Raw genomic sequence first — 21654 nt, forward strand, 5'->3', positions numbered from 1 at the left:
AGGCTGCAATGAAGCAGTTGTGTGGTTTGAGCACAGAGTGGAGACATCAGGTCGACCAGTGGGTTTTTCAGTGACTGATACCAATTTTTAGAGCATATGGAGCTGATACCTGATGTGCCCCCCCCCCAACCCACCATCATTATTGTCCACCCATTTTAAAAAAAATGCAACAAATTAAAAGCACAAAAAACAGCCATGTTTTGACATTTATTTGTATTGCATTGGAGTGCACAGAGACGTTGAGATCTCTCCGGATATAAGTAGTTTGACAGAATAAATTTTAAATAGTATTACAGTTTTCTTCATAAATGTCAGTGGGTGAATACAGGAATGTTTCCAAGTTAATGGATATATCTTGGACTTGATTTACATCAACCATCAAGATAACTGTGTGGTACATTTGTTAGCAATAGTTAGTGCTCAAAGACTGAGTGACAAAGAGCAGGTTAGGTTAAGTAAGCCAGCAAATGACCTTTGAGATCTCTGGAGTAGTTGTTGTACTTCTGTAGCTGTAATTGGAGAAGCTGTACTCGTGCAACTTTTGTTCGTTGCACCCCCATTTACAGAGGCAGACCTCTTTATACATTCACTACACGCGTTGTGTAACAGCCCACAAATGAAGAAAGGCTCTGCCTTCCCTTTGTGTCACAGGGAATGATGATGACGACTTTGATGGGATGATGAAGTCAAAGGTCATTTTCATGGGAAATGCTGTACAAATGTGCTTTCCTGAATGGCCACATGGGCAAGAGACAGTTATGTTCATGATTATTGCATAAAAATGGAGGTTTGGGACACACATCGGCTTTTGATTTGATTTCCACTTGTGATACTTCATGATCAAATATTTAAAAAATTAGATTAGATAGAACTTTATTAATCCCTTGGGAAGACTGCCTCAAGGAAAGTGAGGTTCCAGCAGCATTGTATAGTAGCACACAGCGTAAGAAGCACACAGAGTAGCAGTGATGAAAGATTACCGGAAATACAGGTTTTTACTCACGTGGTGAACATTTCCGGGCTATTTTTGATAACATATGTCAGAATCCAGTCATTTAGTTCCACGCCCAAACAGTTGGTGGCAGTAATGCTCTGTGTTGGTTTGCAAGCCGCCAATAAGCATAAAGGTTATTTTTGTTTTGGGTTAAGGCTGTTTATTAAGCCATATTTTTTGGGGACTGTGTGGTTGTTTTAATGGTTTCCTTTGTTGTGGACATTAAAGTTATGAGCTGCGTTTTTTTTTTTCTTCAGTAGTCATACATTAAGTGGAGCTAATGGGTGAAGCTAAAGATGCTAATGCCTTTAGCCTACAGACAAGCGTTTAACTCTGTCTTTGTCACAACCACAAGATTGAGTTTGAGCAACAAGCTTCTGCAAATTTGTCTGAGTTGAGTGAGTAAATTTAAAAAAAAAAAAAAATACATGATGTTAGTGCTCTGCTGAAATTAATCAGTTAACGTTAGTGTTTAGCTGCAGGATGGAATCACTGTCTCGCGGAGTGAACATTTTACACTCAACAAAAATATAAACGCAACACTTTTGGTTTTGCTCCCATTTTGTATGAGATGAACTCAAGGATCTAAAACTTTTTCCACATACACAATATCACCATTTCCCTCAAATATTGTTCACAAACCAGTCTAAATCTGTGATAGTGAGCACTTCTCCTTTGCTGAGATAATCCATCCCACCTCACAGGTGTGCCATATCAAGATGCTGATTAGACACTATGATTAGTGCACAGGTGTGCCTTAGACTGTCCACAATAAAAGGCCACTCTGAAAGGTGCAGTTTTGTTTTATTGGGGGGGGGGGGGGGGATACCAGTCAGTATCTGGTGTGACCACCATTTGCCTCATGCAGTGCAAGACATCTCCTTCGCATAGAGTTGATCCGGTTGTCAATTGTGGCCTGTGGAATGTTGGTCCACTCCTCTTCAATGGCTGTGCGAAGTTGCTGGATATTGGCAGGAACTGGTACACGCTGTCGTATACGCCGGTCCAGAGCATCCCAAACCTGCTCAATGGGTGACATGTCCGGTGAGTATGCCGGCCATGCAAGAAGTGGGACATTTTCAGCTTCCAAGAGTTGTGTACAGATCCTTGCAACATGGGGCCGTGCATTATCCTGCTGCAACATGAGGTGATGTTCTTGGCTGTATGGCACAACAATGGGCCTCAGGATCTTGTCACGGTATCTCTGTGCATTCAAAATGCCATCAATAAAATGCACCTGTGTTCTTCGTCCATAACAGACGCCTGCCCATACCATAACCCCACCGCCACCATGGGCCACTCGATCCACAACATTGACATCAGAAAACCGCTCACCCACACGACGCCACACACGCTGTCTGCCATCTGCCCTGAACAGTGTGAACCGGAATTCATCCGTGAAGAGAACACCTCTCCAACGTGCCAAACGCCAGCGAATGTGAGCATTTGCCCACTCAAGTCGGTTACGACGACGAAATGGAGTCAGGTCGAGACCCCGATGAGGATGATGAGCATGCAGATGAGCTTCCCTGAGACGGTTTCTGACAGTTTGTGCAGAAATTCTTTGGTTATGCAAACCGATTGTTTCAGCAGCTGTCCGAGTGCCTGGTCTCAGACGATCTTGGAGGTGAACATGCTGGATGTGGTGGTCCTGGGCTGGTGTGGTTACACGTGGTCTGCGGTTGTGAGGCTGGTTGGATGTACTGCCAAATTCTCTGAAACGCCTTTGGAGACGGCTTATGGTAGAGAAATGAACATTCAATACATGAGCAACAGCTCTGGTTGACATTCCTGCTGTCAGCATGCTAATTGCACGCTCCCTCAAATCTTGCGACATCTGTGGCATTGTGCTGTGTGATAAAACTGCACCTTTCAGAGTGGCCTTTTATTGTGGGCAGTCTAAGGCACACCTGTGCACTAATCATGGTGTCTAATCAGCATCTTGATATGGCACACCTGTGAGGTGGGATGGATTATCTCAGCAAAGGAGAAGTGCTCACTATCACAGATTTAGACTAGTTTGTGAACAATATTTGAGGGAAATGGTGATATTGTGTATGTGGAAAAAGTTTTAGATCTTTGAGTTCATCTCATACAAAATGGGAGCAAAACCAAAAGTGTTGCGTTTATATTTTTGTTGAGTGTATATCTGTAAATTGTTCAACTTATTTTTACAAAATAAAGCTACACAGTTTTTTTTATTTATTGCGTAAGTGCAAGAACATTTTGTCAACTTTAAATAACTTAGACATTTTTATTTTAATTTTTGTAACTATCGAGTAATCAAAGAAAATGGCACAGTGCTGTTTCATATTTCTTTATATTTTAAGAAATATATTTCTTGTTCCACATCAGAAACATTTCAGCATTTGCTGAATGAATCTACCAGACTTAAAAATGGACACATAACATTTCATGCTATTTTATTTTACAACAGATATGTTTTAAATTTGCAGATGAACATCAAAGGATTCTAAAGAATCTTTTAATTAAAATTATTTTAATTACAAGTTTTCTAATGTAAGAACTTAAAAATGTACATTAATCAGAAATTAATCTTGAAGTAAAAACAGATTTGTAAGGATTTTAAGGTGGCCAAGAATTTGAAAACAGAGATTATCAACAGCTCCAAAGCTCCTGCCAAAACTAGGAAAACTCAGAAGTGAGTGAAGGTTGAACAAGTTGACGCATTAATGTGCCATAAATACTCCTATTGTTTTAAGGTTCTGTTACTAATCTGTAATATTATTCATGGACTAGCACCTCCCTACTTACTGTAATTTCCGGACTATAAGCCGCTACTTTTTTCACACGCTTTGGACACTGCAGCTTTAACAATAATGCAGCTAATTTATGGATTTTTACAGGTTTTCTGATAAGTCGAAGTACGTCAATTGATGTTAATTAATTTCCTGAAAGCTGTGCTCCTCATGCAGTGTAAATTCACACACAGTGTAAATATAAGGTATTACCTGTTCGTTTTAGTGAAGAAATTAAAGTCCCTCTCTGGCACTTTGAAACAGAGCTGCACCGTCAACTCATAATAATCAACTCATCATATAACCTGGACTGCACTAAGAAATTTGTAATCGTGACAGGAATTTTATTTCATGATGATGAAAGTCAGCAAAATTAAATGAATTGTTACACAGCTTTAAAATGTTTGAGCGTACTTCACTCACATTCAGATTATTATTATATTGATTAACTTATTGTTACAGTGAGGCAAATAAGTATTTGATCCACTGTCGATTTTTCAAGTTTTCCCATCTACAAAGAATGAGAGGTCTGTAATTTTTATCATACAACCCCTGGCAATAATTATGGAATCACCGGCCTCGGAGGATGTTCATTCAGTTGTTTAATTTTGTAGAAAAAAGGCAGATCACAGACATGACACAAAACTAAAGTCATTTCAAATGGCAACTTTCTGGTTTTAAGAAACACTATAAGGAATCAGGAAAAATAATTGTGGCAGTCAGTAACGGTTACTTTTTTAGACCAAGCAGAGGGAAAAAAATATGGAATCACTCAATTCTGAGGAAAAAATTATGGAATCACCCTGTAAATTTTCATCCCCAAAACTAACACCTGCATCAAATCAGATTTGCTCGTTAGTCTGCATCTAAAAAGGAGTGATCACACCTTGGAGAGCTGTTGCACCAAGTGGACTGACATGAATCATGGCTACAACACGATAGATGTCAATTGAAACAAAGGAGAGGATTATCAAACTCTTAAAAGAGGGTAAATTATCACGCAGTGTTGCAAAAGATGTTGGTTGTTCACAGTCAGCTGTGTCTAAACTCTAGACCAAATACAGACAACATGGGAAGGTTGTTAAAGGCAAACATACTGGTAGACCAAGGAAGACATCAAAGCATCAAGACAGAAAACTTAAACAATATGTCTCAAAAATCGAAAATGCACAACAAAACAAATGAGAAATGAATGGGAGGAAACTGGAGTCAACGTCTGTGACCGAACTGTAAGAAACCGCCTAAAGGAAATGGGATTTACATACAGAAAAGCTAAACGAAAGCCATCATTAACACCTAAACAGAAAAAAACAAGGTTACAATGGGCTAAGGAAAAGCAATTGTGGACTGTGAATGACTGGATGAAAGTCATATTCAGTGATGAATCTCGAATCTGCATTGGGCAAGGTGATGATGCTGGAACTTTTGTTTGGTGCCATTCCAATGAGATTTATAAAGATGACTGCCTGAAGAGAACATGTAAATTTCCACAGTCATTGATGATATGGGGCTGCATGTCAGGTAAAGGCACTGGGGAGATGGCTGTCATTACATCATCAATAAATGCACAAGTTTACATTGATATTTTGGACACTTTTCTTATCCCATCAATTGAAAGGATGTTTGGGGATGATGAAATCATTTTTCAAGATGATAATGCATCTTGCCATAGAGCAAAAACTGTGAAAACATTCCTTGCGAAAAGACACATAGGCTCAATGTCATGGCCTGCAAATAGTCCGGATCCAATTGAAAATCTTTGGTGGAAGTTGAAGAAAATGGTCCATGACAAGGCTCCAACCTGCAAAGCTGATCTGGCAACAGCAATCAGAGAAAGTTGGAGCCAGATTGATGAAGAGTACTGTTTGTCACTCATTAAGTCCGTGCCTCAGAGACTACAAGCTGTTATAAAAGCCAGAGGTGGTGCAACAAAATACTAGTGATGTGTTGGAGCGTTCTTTTGTTTTTCATGATTCCATAATTTTTTCCTCAGAATTGAGTGATTCCATATTTTTTTTCCCTCTGCTTGGTCTAAAAAAGTAACCGTTACTGACTGCCACAATTTTTTTTCCTGATTTCTTATAGTGTTTCTTAAAGCCAGAAAGTTGCCATTTGAAATGACTTTAGTTTTGTGTCATGTCTGTGATCTGCTTTTTTTTTTTTTTCTACAAAATTAAACAACTGAATGAACATCCTCCGAGGCTGGTGATTCCATAATTTTTGCCAGGGGTTGTACATACAGCTGTGGCTCACTCATCCCGTCTCTAACACCAACTGCTCTGCCAGAGGCGGAACCAGCCTTTTATAGGGGCTGAGGCCCCCTCCTGGTTTCTCCAGACACCACACTGACTTTCTCTTCGTGCCACTGTTTCACTCCCCACTTGTTTTCAATCAATCAATCAATTTTTTTTTTATATAGCGCCAAATCACAACAAACAGTTGCCCCAAGGCGCTTTATATTGTAAGGCAAGGCCATACAATAATGATGTAAAACCCCAACGGTCAAAACGACCCCCTGTGAGCAAGCACTTGGCTACAGTGGGAAGGAAAAACTCCCTTTTAACAGGAAGAAACCTCCAGCAGAACCAGGCTCAGGGAGGGGCAGTCTTCTGCTGGGACTGGTTGGGGCTGAGGGAGAGAACCAGGAAAAAGACATGCTGTGGAGGGGAGCAGAGATCGATCACTAATTATTAAATGCAGAGTGGTGCATACAGAGCAAAAAGAGAAAGAAACAATGCATCATGGGAACCCCCCAGCAGTCTACGTCTATAGCAGCATAACTAAGGGATGGTTCAGGGTCACCTGATCCAGCCCTAACTATAAGCTTTAGCAAAAAGGAAAGTTTTAAGCCTAATCTTAAAAGTAGAGAGGGTGTCTGTCTCCCTGATCTGAATTGGGAGCTGGTTCCACAGGAGAGGAGCCTGAAAGCTGAAGGCTCTGCCTCCCATTCTACTCTTACAAACCCTAGGAACTACAAGTAAGCCTGCAGTCTGAGAGCGAAGCGCTCTATTGGGGTGATATGGTACTACGAGGTCCCTAAGATAAGATGGGACCTGATTATTCAAAACCTTATAAGTAAGAAGAAGAATTTTAAATTCTATTCTAGAATTAACAGGAAGCCAATGAAGAGAGGCCAATATGGGTGAGATATGCTCTCTCCTTCTAGTCCCCGTCAGCACTCTAGCTGCAGCATTTTGAATTAACTGAAGGCTTTTTAGGGAACTTTTAGGACAACCTGATAATAATGAATTACAATAGTCCAGCCTAGAGGAAATAAATGCATGAATTAGTTTTTCAGCATCACTCTGAGACAAGACCTTTCTGATTTTAGAGATATTGCGTAAATGCAAAAAAGCAGTCCTACATATTTGTTTAATATGCGCTTTGAATGACATATCCTGATCAAAAATGACTCCAAGATTTCTCACAGTATTACTAGAGGTCAGGGTAATGCCATCCAGAGTAAGGATCTGGTTAGACACCATGTTTCTAAGATTTGTGGGGCCAAGTACAATAACTTCAGTTTTATCTGAGTTTAAAAGCAGGAAATTAGAGGTCATCCATGTCTTTATGTCTGTAAGACAATCTTGCAGTTTAGCTAATTGGTGTGTGTCCTCTGGCTTCATGGATAGATAAAGCTGGGTATCATCTGCGTAACAATGAAAATTTAAGCAATACCGTCTAATAATACTGCCTAAGGGAAGCATATATAAAGTGAATAAAATTGGTCCTAGCACAGAACCTTGTGGAACTCCATAATTAACTTTAGTCTGTGAAGAAGATTCCCCATTTACATGAACAAATTGTAATCTATTAGACAAATATGATTCAAACCACCGCAGCGCAGTGCCTTTAATACCTATGGCATGCTCTAATCTCTGTAATAAAATTTTATGGTCAACAGTATCAAAAGCAGCACTGAGGTCTAACAGAACAAGCACAGAGATGAGTCCACTGTCCGAGGCCATAAGAAGATCATTTGTAACCTTCACTAATGCTGTTTCTGTACTATGATGAATTCTAAAACCTGACTGAAACTCTTCAAATAGACCATTCCTCTGCAGATGATCAGTTAGCTGTTTTACAACTACCCTTTCAAGAATTTTTGAGAGAAAAGGAAGGTTGGAGATTGGCCTATAATTAGCTAAGATAGCTGGGTCAAGTGATGGCTTTTTAAGTAATGGTTTAATTACTGCCACCTTAAAAGCCTGTGGTACATAGCCAACTAACAAAGATAGATTGATCATATTTAAGATCGAAGCATTAAATAATGGTAGGGCTTCCTTGAGCAGCCTGGTAGGAATGGGGTCTAATAAACATGTTGATGGTTTGGATGAAGTAACTAATGAAAATAACTCAGACAGAACAATCGGAGAGAAAGAGTCTAACCAAATACCGGCATCACTGAAAGCAGCCAAAGATAACGATACGTCTTTGGGATGGTTATGAGTAATTTTTTCTCTAATAGTTAAAATTTTGTTAGCAAAGAAAGTCATGAACTCATTACTAGTTAAAGTTAATGGAATACTCAGCTCAATAGAGCTCTGACTCTTTGTCAGCCTGGCTACAGTGGTGAAAAGAAACCTGGGGTTGTTCTTATTTTCTTCAATTAGTGATGAGTAGAAAGATGTCCTAGCTTTACGGAGGGCTTTTTTGTAGAGCAACAGACTCTTTTTCCAGGCTAAGTGAAGATCTTCTAAATTAGTGAGACGCCATTTCCTCTCCAACTTACGGGTTATCTGCTTTAAGCTACGAGTTTGAGAGTTATACCATGGAGTCAGACACTTCTGATTTAAAGCTCTCTTTTTCAGAGGAGCTACAGCATCCAAAGTTGTCTTCAATGAGGATGTAAAACTATTGACGAGATACTCTATCTCCCTTACAGAGTTTAGGTAGCTACTCTGCACTGTGTTGTTATATGGCATTAGAGAACATAAAGAAGGAATCATATCCTTAAACCTAGTTACAGCGCTTTCTGAAAGACTTCTAGTGTAATGAAACTTATTCCCTACTGCTGGGTAGTCCATCAGAGTAAATGTAAATGTTATTAAAAAATGATCAGACAGAAGGGAGCTTTCAGGGAATACTGTTAAGTCTTCTATTTCCATACCATAAGTCAGAACAAGATCTAAGATATGATTAAAGTGGTGGGTGGACTCATTTACTTTTTGAGCAAAGCCAATAGAGTCTAATAATAGATTAAATGCAGTGTTGAGGCTGTCATTCTCAGCATCTGTGTGGATGTTAAAATCGCCCACTATAATTATCTTATCTGAGCTAAGCACTAAGTCAGACAAAAGGTCTGAAAATTCACAGAGAAACTCACAGTAACGACCAGGTGGACGATAGATAATAACAAATAAAACTGGTTTTTGGGACTTCCAATTTGGATGGACAAGACTAAGAGACAAGCTTTCAAATGAATTAAAGCTCTGTCTGGGTTTTTGATTAATTAGTAAGCTGGAATGGAAGATTGCTGCTAATCCACCGCCCCGGCCCGTGCTACGAGCATTCTGACCGTTAGTGTGACTCGGGGGTGTTGACTCATTTAAACTAACATATTCATCCTGCTGTAACCAGGTTTCTGTTAGGCAGAATAAATCAATATGTTGATCAATTATTATATCATTTACCAACAGGGACTTAGAAGAGAGAGACCTAATGTTTAATAGACCACATTTAACTGTTTTAGTCTGTGGTGCAGTTGAAGGTGCTATATTATTTTTTCTTTTTGAATTTTTATGCTTAAATAGATTTTTGCTGGTTATTGGTAGTCTGGGAGCAGGCACCGTCTCTACGGGGATGGGGTAATGAGGGGATGGCAGGGGGAGAGAAGCTGCAGAGAGGTGTGTAAGACTACAACTCTGCTTCCTGGTCCCAACCCTGGATAGTCACGGTTTGGAGGATTTAAGAAAATTAGCCAGATTTCTAGAAATGAGAGCTGCTCCATCCAAAGTGGGATGGATGCCGTCTTTCCTAACAAGATCAGGTTTTCCCCAGAAGCTTTGCCAATTATCTATGAAGCCCACCTCATTTTTTGGACACCACTCAGACAGCCAGCAATTCAAGGAGAACATGCGGCTAAACATGTCACTCCCGGTCTGATTGGGGAGGGGCCCAGAGAAAACTACAGAGTCCGACATTGTTTTTGCAAAGTTACACACCGATTTAATGTTAATTTTAGTGACCTCCGATTGGCGTAACCGGGTGTCATTACTGCCGACGTGAATTACAATCTTACCAAATTTACGCTTAGCCTTAACCAGCAGTTTCAAATTTCCTTCAATGTCGCCTGCTCTGGCCCCCGGAAGACAATTGACTATGGTTGCTGGTGTCGCTAACTTCACATTTCTCAAAACAGAGTCGCCAATAACCAGAGTTTGATCCTCGGCGGGCGTGTCGTCGAGTGGGGAAAAACGGTTAGAAATGTGAACGGGTTGGCGGTGTACACGGGGCTTCTGTTTAGGGCTACGCTTCCTCCTCACAGTCACCCAGTCAGCCTGCTTTCCCGGCTGCTCGGGATCTGCCAGGGGGGAACTAACGGCGGCTAAGCTACCTTGGTCCGCACCGACTACAGGGGCCTGGCTAGCTGTAGAATTTTCCACGGTGCGGAGCCGAGTCTCCAATTCGCCCAGCCTGGCCTCCAAAGCTACGAATAAGCTACACTTATTACAAGTACCATTACTGCTAAAGGAGGCCGAGGAATAACTAAACATTTCACACCCAGAGCAGAAAAGTGCGGGAGAGACAGGAGAAGCCGCCATGCTAAATCGGCTAAGAGCTAGTAGCTACGCTAAGCTAGCGGATTCCTAAAAACACGCAAAGTGAATAATGTGTAAATAATTTAGAGGTGATTCAGCAGAAGGAGTGCTTTAGTTAAGGCACGTAAAGATTACACTGGGAAACAAATCGTAATCTAGATAACTAGATCAATCTAACTGCGCAGATTAAACAGCTAACAGATACAGAAAAACACCGCTGTGCTCCGGAACAGGAAGTGATACAATACCCCAGTGAGAGCCAACCACCAGTAGAGGCAAGCAAGGTGTTTTGGATTTTACTTTTACTCAGTACATTTTATATGAGAAATTTACTTTTGATACTTAAGTACAGAAAATGTCACATACTTTAAGACTTTTACTCAAGTAAAATTTTTAATATAAAAATAAAAATAGTTACACAATGGGGGGAAAAAAAAAATTCTGTATTGAAAAAAAATATGAATCAAGATGCAATCGAATCACAGTCCCTCTGAATCGTGAGGTACCGAAAGATTCCTATCTCTAGTGGGGATGAATGGGGTGTCTGCCTGGGTGGTTGCTATCCAGGACTCAAGGTGATTCCGTGGTTTCTTAGACATGGTGAAACGCGAGACCCGCACATGATCCCAGACTTGACTTAAGAATAAGGGCTGCAACATTCGATGAAATAGTAATTTTGCAATTATTTGGAAAATGTTGCACTGTGTAATTGTGATATGTGTGGTCTTGTAATGTTACAATTTGATCCATAATTTATTTAGACAGTGACAGTTTTTGCAATTTTGCCTTTGTACGCCACCACAGTGGAGTTGAAATGAAACAAATATATTCTTGTAGTGTAAACTTTCATTTTTAATTCAAGGGGTTAAAAAAAAATCAACTTAACATCTATTAAAAACTCTTTATTTTACTTTTACCACTAAGGCCCCATTAAAAAAAAAACAAAAAAAAAAAAAAAAAAAACGGTTTATCATCCCCACCCGCATGCCAAAATTGGCCTTTTTATTTTTTTTAATTTTTTTTTTTTTTTGGCCAATTTTACCGACGGCTGTACAGCTGGTGCAAAAACTGATGCATCTGCTAGGGGGTGAGCGTGCTTTGACCGAAGATGGCCGAAGTTTACCGAACTGGACGCAGAACTTACTGCTTGTCATAATTGACAACCACAGACATGAGGACGATGCTATTTAGAATGATACAGATTTCCGACAAAGCCAAGAAGCTGAAGCCATGATGCGGAATGAGCCCACCTCCACCTCCCCGAGGCAACCATGAGCAATATTTCCAGCCACTATGCGTGTGGTATGCTGGACAATGGAGGCAGCTTGGTCGTTATAAGTACGACGGTTGCCAGATGATTCTCCCCCCACCAGCCCATAGGATACATATTTTTGTGGATTTTAATTAAATACTATTGCAGAGCTGTGAGGCTGGTTTTGTTGTAGTTCTAAATGAGCCTCACAATTTTACTGTATTTTTTGTGCTCTAAGGGAAGAAAATCTGTCCTCCGTCATCACTTTTTGTTTAATGGGGCATAATTGAGACAAGAGGCATAACCATAGGTGCATGCAAAATGATTGATTAAAATCATAGCTCAAGAAAGTATTGTATGGGGATGAAGGTGTATGTCAGATTCTGCTCACAAATGCAAAAATATTGCAGACCATGGCTCTATGAATAACCCTGCAGTTGTGATTCTTTAGTGTGAGGGTGGGGGACCACAAGAGAACTGACACAAGAAAGGTTTTTTTTTTTTATACAAGAGCACAATATCGAGTTCAGTGGTCCAACAAATTATTCTATTTATACCACTTGCTGCTTTATCGTTGTTTTGTTGAATATTCTTTAATTTTTGTTTTCCATGTAATTACTTCCTTACAGACATGCTGCAGCTGTTCATGAGCAAAAGGGAAATGCTGCAAGAAGAGCAGGAGTTGATTCTGAGTGTTGACCAGAAAGACATTAAAGAAGAACAAGAGACAATCTGGCCAAGTCCAGAGGGACAGCAGCTTCACTGGCTGGAGGATGCAGATATCACTGAGTTGCCTTTCACTGCGGTTCCTGTGAAGATTGAAAATGAAGACCATACGCAAACCTTACTTGCTCATCAAACGGAAATGGAGGAGAACACAGGATCTGAGCCTCTGGCCAGCAACTCAACTGCACACAGAACATTGACAGCAGACGCTGATGAAGAGGACTATAGAGGACCACAATCTGCCAGCATTTGGGGCCCATATCGTTATTTACAGCCAGATACTAATGGTGGAATTTCAGACAGTTCTGAAGCTGAAACTGACGATAGTTATGAATGGGAACCAGGCACAGAACATTGGTCAGGTTTAAACTGTGAGGAAAAGATTGAAAGCATGACTAACACAGCAAGGAAACAGTTTCATTGCTCTAAATGTGGAGAAGCATTTCGTCACGTGAACTATGCAGAGCAACAAAATAGAATTCAAGAAAGTGAAAAATTCTTTAGCTGTGCAGAGTGTGATAAAAGGTGGAGACAAAAAGGCAGTCTGACCACACAAGCAGGAAGTCATACAGGAGAGAAAATGTTTGTCTGCTCTGAATGTGGTAAAACATTTGGGCTAAAGGGCAATCTGAATACACACATGAGAATTCATACTGGAGAGAAACCATTTGCCTGTTCCGAGTGTGACAAACGTTTTGGAAAAAAGAGTGTCCTGAACATACACATGAGAACTCATACGGGCAACAAACCATTTTGTTGTTGTGTGTGTGGTGAAAGATTTGGACAGAAATGTAGCTTGAATACACACATGAGAATTCATACAGGAGAGAAGCCATTTGGCTGTCCTGAGTGTGGTAAAAAATTTGGACAAAAGTGCCACCTGAACACTCACATTGTAATTCATACAGGCAAGAAGCCATTTGGATGTTCTTTGTGTGGTAAAAGATTTGCAGTGAAAAGTGATTTAAATAGACACATGAGAATTCATTCTGGAGAGAAACCATTTAGTTGTTCTGAGTGTGATAGAAGATTTGGGGAAAAAAGTGATTTAAATAGACATATGAGAATTCATACAGGAGAGAAACCATTTTGTTGCTCTGTGTGTGGTGACAGATTTGGGGAAAAAGGCATTCTGACCATACACATGAGAAGTCATACAGGAGAAAAACCATTTGTTTGTTCAGAGTGTGGTAAACGATTTGGAGTCAAGAGCAATCTCAATAGACATGTGCGAGCGCATACAGGAGAGAAACCATTTCATTGTTCTGAGTGTGGTAAAAGATTTGGAGAAAAAAGTGATCTGAACAGACACATGAAAATTCATACAGGAGAGAAGGAGGGGTGGTTTGGAAGTCCTACTGCACGCTAACCTCGAGTGTCCTCGGTCCCCACTGCAAAGGGATTTACCAGGAGAGATCCTGGTATGAGGACATTTAAACAAAAAGGAACCCCAGCTAAAAACTCTACAATTAAAAATGAAAAAGTCTAACAAGGATAAATTATATTGGCCAGGTGTCGTCCAGGATAAAAAGGTCCCCAAATCATGCCTAGGCGCCACGGTGTGTGGAGAGAGCAATGGTGCAACTTCTTCCAGTGCTGCGGGGAGACATCTCTCCTGTGGCAGCACTCAGCTGGTAATTCACCAGATCAGCATAGTTCTGATCCTGGACCCCAGCAACAACAGCATCAAAGGACCAAACAAAACTACACTATTGTAAACTGGAGCATTGAGAAGAAGAAAAAGATCTTCCACTGCTTTCCTTACTCAAGGCATGAGAAGTGGAGCAGGAGGACAAAGGCACCATTTTTGGAAAATTGAGGGGATGGTCACCATCTTGAAGAGAGCCCTCAGATACAATGCCAGCAATGTTTAAGGTGAAACTACAAACTTGGGTCTGGGGCCCATTGCATTCTATTACAAAGAAATCAAAGAGAAATGAGGGGAAAAAAGAGAGAATCATGAAATATCAAGACTTTAAAAATGACCGAACAAAATGATCATTGAAAGAAGTAGATATAATACCAGTTGTGGTGGTGGCGACAGGGCTTATGAAGAAATACCTTGAGGTAATCCCTGGTCACCCAAGTGCCCAAGAGGTGCAATTAATGGAATGGTGACCATCTTGAAGACAGTCCTCGGCTGTAGTGCCAGCAATGTTTAGGGTGCAACAATAGTTGCAACTATTGCATTCTGTTAAAAAGAAATGCAAGAGAATTGAAAAAAGAGAACACATACGGCTCTTTGACCTAGGCTGAATCTCAAATTGCCCTGTACCACCAGAGGATCACACAGATGGGATATTATAGGATTGGGATGGCCCATTGTGACATATCAACGATAATGCCATGTGGCTTACTATTGTGGGTTTGGGATGTATTTTCTGTGATCTATGAAGTTGTTGATCCTTAGACATATGATGCTCAAAGGCAGTTCTTCTAAATTGTTATCACTGGTTATTGGCCTTTGGTGGCTGGAATTTCTGAGCTTGGTTGTGGTGGTATGCCTCTGCAGCATGATTAGGAATTTTTTCAGTCGGCTGAAGTCCGGTGTTCTTATTCCATAGATATAAATTGATCAACATGAATGTGTGGTCTGAACTGGGGTGGGAAAAAAACATGCGAAACTGAAAAACCACAATATTTTGTGAATATCAAACCAGGACTTCCCTCAGAAATTCAGAGCATTATAGTGTGGGATGTCAGGGGGAGAAGATCTAGCATTTTGCATTTTCAAAAAGTGTTCTGCAAACATGGCACCATTAAAAAATGTTGTAGTATACATACACCAGGCCTGTATGTGGCGCTGTAACACTCCCACAAAAAATGGAGAGGACGACATACACATAACCGGTGTAAACCAGTCATTGGCTGTTCTTATCAACTCTGCGCTTATAGACTTATTGCATATTTAATGCACAGTGTTTTCATGTACTTTTAAAAACACGGCACTGTGTGTTGGTCCACTGGTTGCTCTCCACCTCGCACATGAAGGGAAATTATGCGCAGTGTAACAGAATCAAGTTTAACTATTCAAAAAATGCCTTTATCATGCTGATTGTTATTGGACTAGATCAGAGTCTTCATCTATTCTTCAGCAGGGTGCACAGTGGATTTATCAATGCGGCTTTTACAGAAAAGCTGCACTCCATGGTCTAGTTCTTTTACAGGCTACATTCACTTGGATGTGCAACCTCTCGACTGACTCAGGATTTCAACAACCGCCACCACTCATGGTCAGAGAAAGCTCTGAAAATCGTAACAATGTGATAAATAATTACCTGGGAAAACAGGGCAGGAACACCCTAAATTTGAAAATCTGCATGGCATCGCTAAGACCCAACATGATGGCACAGCATAATTATGCCACTACATAGGGAGAGCCCTGACACACCATGGGTTGCATACACTTTCCAAAAAAAATGTGAGTTTTGCAACATTGACTATAAATGATTACAGCTCTTGGTGACATTCTATTGTACCTGCATTAATGGTAAATGTCCACCAGGTGAAGATATTGCTCCATTTCAAGAAACTTGAGTACAGGCTGAGAGACACGACAATGACAAACCTGTTGCTTATTGTAGTAGATATTGTCTTGTATGGCTGCAGTTAGCGAATGATTTTGGAATCCCGTATTCCATCGATTGAGTAATCAGATAAAAAGTACTTTTGCATTTTTAAACCGCAATATCAGTAGTACCAGGGCTTGTTGATAAAAACTGATCAAATCAGAGTGAAGGCATTTGTTGAATAAATTTGATTCAGTTAAAGTACACGTCCATTCGCTTCGTCTGCAAGGCAGAGAGCAGCCAGTGGACAAAAACATAGCACTGTTTGTTTGTTTTTTCTTCAAAATACACAAACACTGTTTCACTTTAAATATGCAGTAAGTCCATTTCAGATGATCAGTGCAGACCCTTTTTCTCTTTTGCTTCTGCTGCTACATTGATTAGTTCCTTATACCAGTTACGTGCATGCTTGTATGTTGTTTTCTTTTTCTTGAGTGTTACAGCACCATATACAAACCTGATATGTACAGTGTTTTCAGTGGTGCCATGTTTATGGAACACTTGGTTGACAGGAATTAAATGAAGCCTGAAGGCAAAGAATTTGCCTGGGAACATTTTGTACAACCAAATTGAGTTATTCGGGTAATCATTTCATCCCTATTGTCATGTTTGTTTTTTTGTTTTTCATTTAAAATGTGATTATGCAAAACACAATGTAAACTGCAGGAGGAATGTTCAGGATGTGGAAACTGTTGATTCATAAGGCAAGTACTGAGTATTTAAAATGATGATTTCCTTTTTTTTTAAATTTGTCTTTAAACCTGTATGCTGAAGCGTGGGGGAACATACTATGATTTGAACTGGACCATGACCTTGAAATGGTGATTGTTTTGTATCAAAATGTGAGGGAGATGAACCATTTTACACCCCTGTTTTGAACATTGATTTCAGATCAAACTAAGGATGATAACTTCTACATTTTGTAATGAATTCTTTGAAAAAAATTGTGCGTTCCTTTTCTGGGGATCAAGGAAACCATTCAACGCATTTTATGCGTGTATCTATGGCACTGATTTTTATTTATTTGTTTTTAATTATTCTTAATCCACTGGAAGAACATACAGTCGAGTTCATAGCAATACGGTTGAGAACATACTAAAATGTGTTTGCATGACTCGTTTTCATAATCAAGAACTTGTTACTTAACTTGTCTGTTTAGATTTTCTACATCTCTAACTATGAATTACAATAATTAAAGGAGCACTTGTATTATGTGAGATTGTAGACAATATGGGTTAATTGATGGGAAAAGTAATGATTTAATGCTTATATAAGTATTTGGAATAAATTGCCCCGTCCCAACTTTTGTGGGATGTGTTGCAGACCTTAAATGCAGGAATGGATGTAACATGAAGTTGACCACCAAAAAAAAAAAAAAAAAAGTGTGTTCATACTGTCTGCAATAAAATAAAGTCAAGGTAAATGTAAGGATCATTACAATTTTTATTTACTTTATATATGTGTATATACTTTATATATGCTCCTCTATGGGAGCGAGGCATGTTTAGTCAGTTTTAAGCATAAACAATACGATTTCACTTCATTTAGCTACTGATGCACCGAAATGACGTGGGCACAGTTGCACGTCAGACATCTGCCATGCTGCTGCTGTCTTATTACAAAAATAATGCTGAATTTATGAAGAACTGATTGTTGTACAAAAGCTTCAGATATCTTTCGCTAAGACAGATGATGACTGGAGTGCAGTTTTAAACAAACGACGTGATAATCGGTGGGTCGCAGCTGACTCTTAGCAATGACTATGGTGACGCTCTGAAATGACACATGCACAGTGAAGGCAGGGCAGACTGATTTTTAGGGGGGACCGTTCAGTCTGCAACACTGGATTGTGCACATTTGAATTTATTAATATTGAAAAGCCCATTTGATGTACATTTTGCATTATAGCTCAATCAAAAGCGCCTCCATAACTCATTTGTGACTGAGGTGCAAACTGGCACTCTCAATGAATAGACTAAGTTTAATCCATATCTGATCCATATTGTGATTTAGAGGATATTTGATTGTTTACACTGAAAAGGCCTTTTGAGCTATATTATGTATTATATTTTAGCTTATGAAAAGGGACTTCTGACAGGACTTTGACCTTGAAAAATTTTTTCCAAGGTAAAAAATTGTGGAATTGGAAATTAGCACTGGCGTAAGTTTGTGCTCTATGAGCGCGGTGCTCTAGTTGTTTTTTGTCTGTTTGTGAACAGCCTGGATCCCACAATTTTTCATATTAATATGAAATTTTTACTGAAGATTCATATCCTGATAGGCAAGAAGTGATTCAATTTTCAAGGTCAAAGTCAAGAAAAATCTTGGAAAATGGAAAAAAAAAAATGGCATCTTCAACATTGAATGAATTTTCAAAAATTAATAACTCAAAGAAGATCAAATTTATTTGATATTTGAGTTTGTGATGTAGGTTGGCATCATTTATCTACTGACAACATTGGATTTAGATCTGATCCGGATTGTGGCTTTTGTGGACATTTGAATTTAATATTGAAAAGCCCTTTTGGTGCACATTTTGCATTATATCTCAATCAAAAGTGCCTCAATCACTCATCTGTGACAATGAGGTGCAAACTGGCACGCTGAATGAAAGTGATCTGATTCGTATTGTGGATATTTGATTCTTTTTAACATTGAAAAGCCCACAAGATTCTCTGGTCTGATGAGACAAAGTTTAAACTGTTTGGTGTGAACGCCAGGCGTCATGTTTGGAGGAAACCAGGCACCGTCCCAGTAGTGAAGCTTGGTGGTGACAGCAGTTGCAACAAGACAAGCAAACCGACAACGACTGGTTATGAATTTTATGCAATGACAAACTGTGTGACAAACTTTAAATTCTGACAGAACAGGAAAGTGCAGCAAAACTGTTATCGGAATCCCCCCAAGGGGGCCCTTCAACTAGTTGCCGACAGTAGCTAGCCAGCCAGATTCGTGATTCCTGCAGCCGGCAAAACATAAAACTTCAGCAATCATGAAGCGGAGTTATCAGTCAGGAAGCCAAAAGATGAAGAAAAGAAAAAACAATTTCTTAAGTTCAGTTTTGATGAAGGTGGCATAGCTTCTCTGCTATGCTAGCTATTTTGACGTGATTATCTACTAAATAAGGCGTAGGAATAACATACAATAATTCTGTACATCATTATATATCCAGTATTATGTTCTTTTATTGTGAGTGATCTCAAAAAGAATTGGACAAGAATCGGACTTCAAAGTTTAGATGTACTGAAAAAAAGTTCAAACCCTGATACAAAAAGTCATCTAACAGCGCTGGGGTCTTTGAACCAGATCACATGAAAACATCTAGAGCAAAGAGCCCAGAATTTCTCTCTAGACTAACTTTTCTTCCTCCAACCAACCCCATGTGGGCGGATCTTAGCCCGTTGTGACTCAGCATCTATGTGATTGGCTGCAAAGTGAAGGAAGGGAGTATTATGGGGTGTCTGCTCCCGCTGCATTCAAGGTTGTTATGTAAAAATCTTATAGTGTTTGTAAGTCTGCAATATAGTGTAGTGTCACGCAATAACTCAGAGTGTTCCATCATGCTGATTCTTTTCCAAATAGACGTGAATACTTTGTTTTTTATCAATTAGACAGCTTATAAAAGGATCAGATAGTTGAGCCAAATACAAGAACATTTTGAAAAGCAATTAGGTTAAGATCAGATAGTTATGCGACACTTGTCTGGACTAAGCGGTTGAAGATGAGTGAGTAGCCACGCATGCCAGCTGTTCACTGCCTTTTAAAGATCAGGTGCATCTGTTTAATTCTCAAATAACAAAATGCTTAAATCTGCTATGTGAAACTACAAGTACTGTGTACTAAACATAAACATTAGCTTGGGGTGGTTGTGAAAGCAACTGGATTCCTTTTAAATATCAAAATCAGGAAAAAAAAAATATGGTAATGCTGACTCTCACCATATCTTTTCTTTCTCTCTCAAGGTGCTTTGCTTAAATTTGTAAGCCCTCTGTCTAAAGATGCCTCCATTAATGAAGTTATGGTGAATTTCTCTCACTGAGCTGTTAATACTGACCTCTTCCAATATGCTAAAATTGTTATAAAATGGTCACACATATTTTCGCTGTACATTTCAGATTTTTGAATATGGGGCTCTCCTCCTCTCTATGTGATGAACTCTGTACATGAAACACACGGCCAATATATCAAAGAAGTGGCTTCAGGACAACTCTGTGAATGTCCTTGAGTGGCCCAACCAGAGCCCAGAACTGAATCTGATTGAACATCTCAGGAGAGATCTGAAAATCGACGCTGTGCATTGACGCTCCCCATCTAACCTGATGGAGCTTAAGAGGGTCTGTAAGGAGGAATGGGCAAAACTGCCCAAAGATAGGTGCACCAAGCTTGTGGCATCATATTCAAGAAGAGTTGAGGCTGTAATTGCTGCCAAAGGTGCATCAACAAAGTATTGAGCAAATACTTATGTACATGTGAGTTCTTAGTTTTATATTTTTAATAAATTTGCAAAAATTTCAAAAAAAAAAAAAACAAACTTTTGTCATGTTGTCATTATGGGTTGTGAGTAAAATTTTGAGGGGAAAAATGAATTTACTCCATTTTGAAATGAAGCTGTAACACAAAATGTGGAAAAATTGAAGTGCTATGAATACTTTCCAGATGCACTCAATACTTGGTTGGGACACCTTTTACATTGATTATTGCATCAATGTAGCATAACATGGAGGTGATCAGGCTGTGGTGCTGCTGAGGTGTTATGGAAGCTCAGGTTGCTTTGATTGTGTTCCTTCAGTTCATCTGTATTGTTGGGTCCAGTTTCTCTGACCTGCTTCCTGACAATACCCAATAGAGAATCTATGGGGTTCAGGAAAAGTGAGTTGGCTGGCCAATCAAGTACAGTAACACCATAGTCATCAAACCAACGTGCCAAGTCCTGGAGGAAAAGGAAATCAACATCTCCACAAAGATGGTCAGCAGATGAAATCATGAAGTGCTCTAAAATCTCCTGGTCAACAGCTGTGTTGACTTTGGACTTGACAAAACACAGTGGACCAACACCAACAGATGACACAGCACCACAACTCATCACTGACTGTGGACACTGGACAACAAGCAACTTGGATTCTGTTTCTTCTCTTCCTCCAGACTCTGGGACCTTGACTTCCAAATTAAATGCAAAATGTAATTTCATCTGAAAAAAGGACTTTGGATCATTGAGCAACATCCAGCTTTTTTCCTCCTTACCTTAGATAAAATGCTTCTGACATTGTCTCATTCCATGAACATGCTTTGATCCATTCTGACCCACTGTGGCTGACCGTCCTTGTACAGTGTGTCAGTGTTTCCTGGACAACTGTCAACAGTCTTCCCTATGATTGTGTTTGTGTGTACTGAACCAGACTGACAGATTCATGATATTTACATTGCAGAAACTGTAGGTTACTCAAACTTGAAATATTCCAGTATCTTTTTTTTTTAGCTATAGGCTGCAATTATCAAAATAATTTACAAATGCTTAAAATCTTTTAGTTTATATGTGAATGTAGAACATGTAAAATTTCTCACTTTCTGAAATAATTGACAAAAAATGCACACA

At 39.6% G+C, this 21654-nt stretch overlaps 1 protein-coding gene across 2 annotated transcripts in view; it reads left to right on the forward strand.

Annotated features, from left to right (window-relative positions):
• LOC117522513 (gastrula zinc finger protein XlCGF57.1-like) overlaps nt 1-17005 on the forward strand; it is a 35415-nt gene extending 18410 nt beyond the window's left edge. The window contains exons 1-3 of one of the 2 annotated variants that reach the window (XM_034183953.1): nt 5517-5521; nt 12254-12257; nt 12396-17005. In XM_034183953.1, the coding sequence (XP_034039844.1) occupies nt 12398-13861 (1464 nt within the window). In that variant the 5' untranslated portion in view covers nt 5517-5521; nt 12254-12257; nt 12396-12397 and the 3' untranslated portion in view covers nt 13862-17005. Of the gene's footprint in view, nt 1-5516; nt 5522-12253; nt 12258-12395 lie in introns of those variants that run through there. The other variant, XM_034183952.1, reaches the window with a different exon arrangement.
• Nucleotides 17006-21654: the final 4649 nt, after the last annotated feature.

The sequence above is a fragment of the Thalassophryne amazonica genome, chromosome 12 (assembly GCF_902500255.1).
Source record: "Thalassophryne amazonica chromosome 12, fThaAma1.1, whole genome shotgun sequence".
Classification (NCBI taxonomy): domain Eukaryota; kingdom Metazoa; phylum Chordata; class Actinopteri; order Batrachoidiformes; family Batrachoididae; genus Thalassophryne; species Thalassophryne amazonica.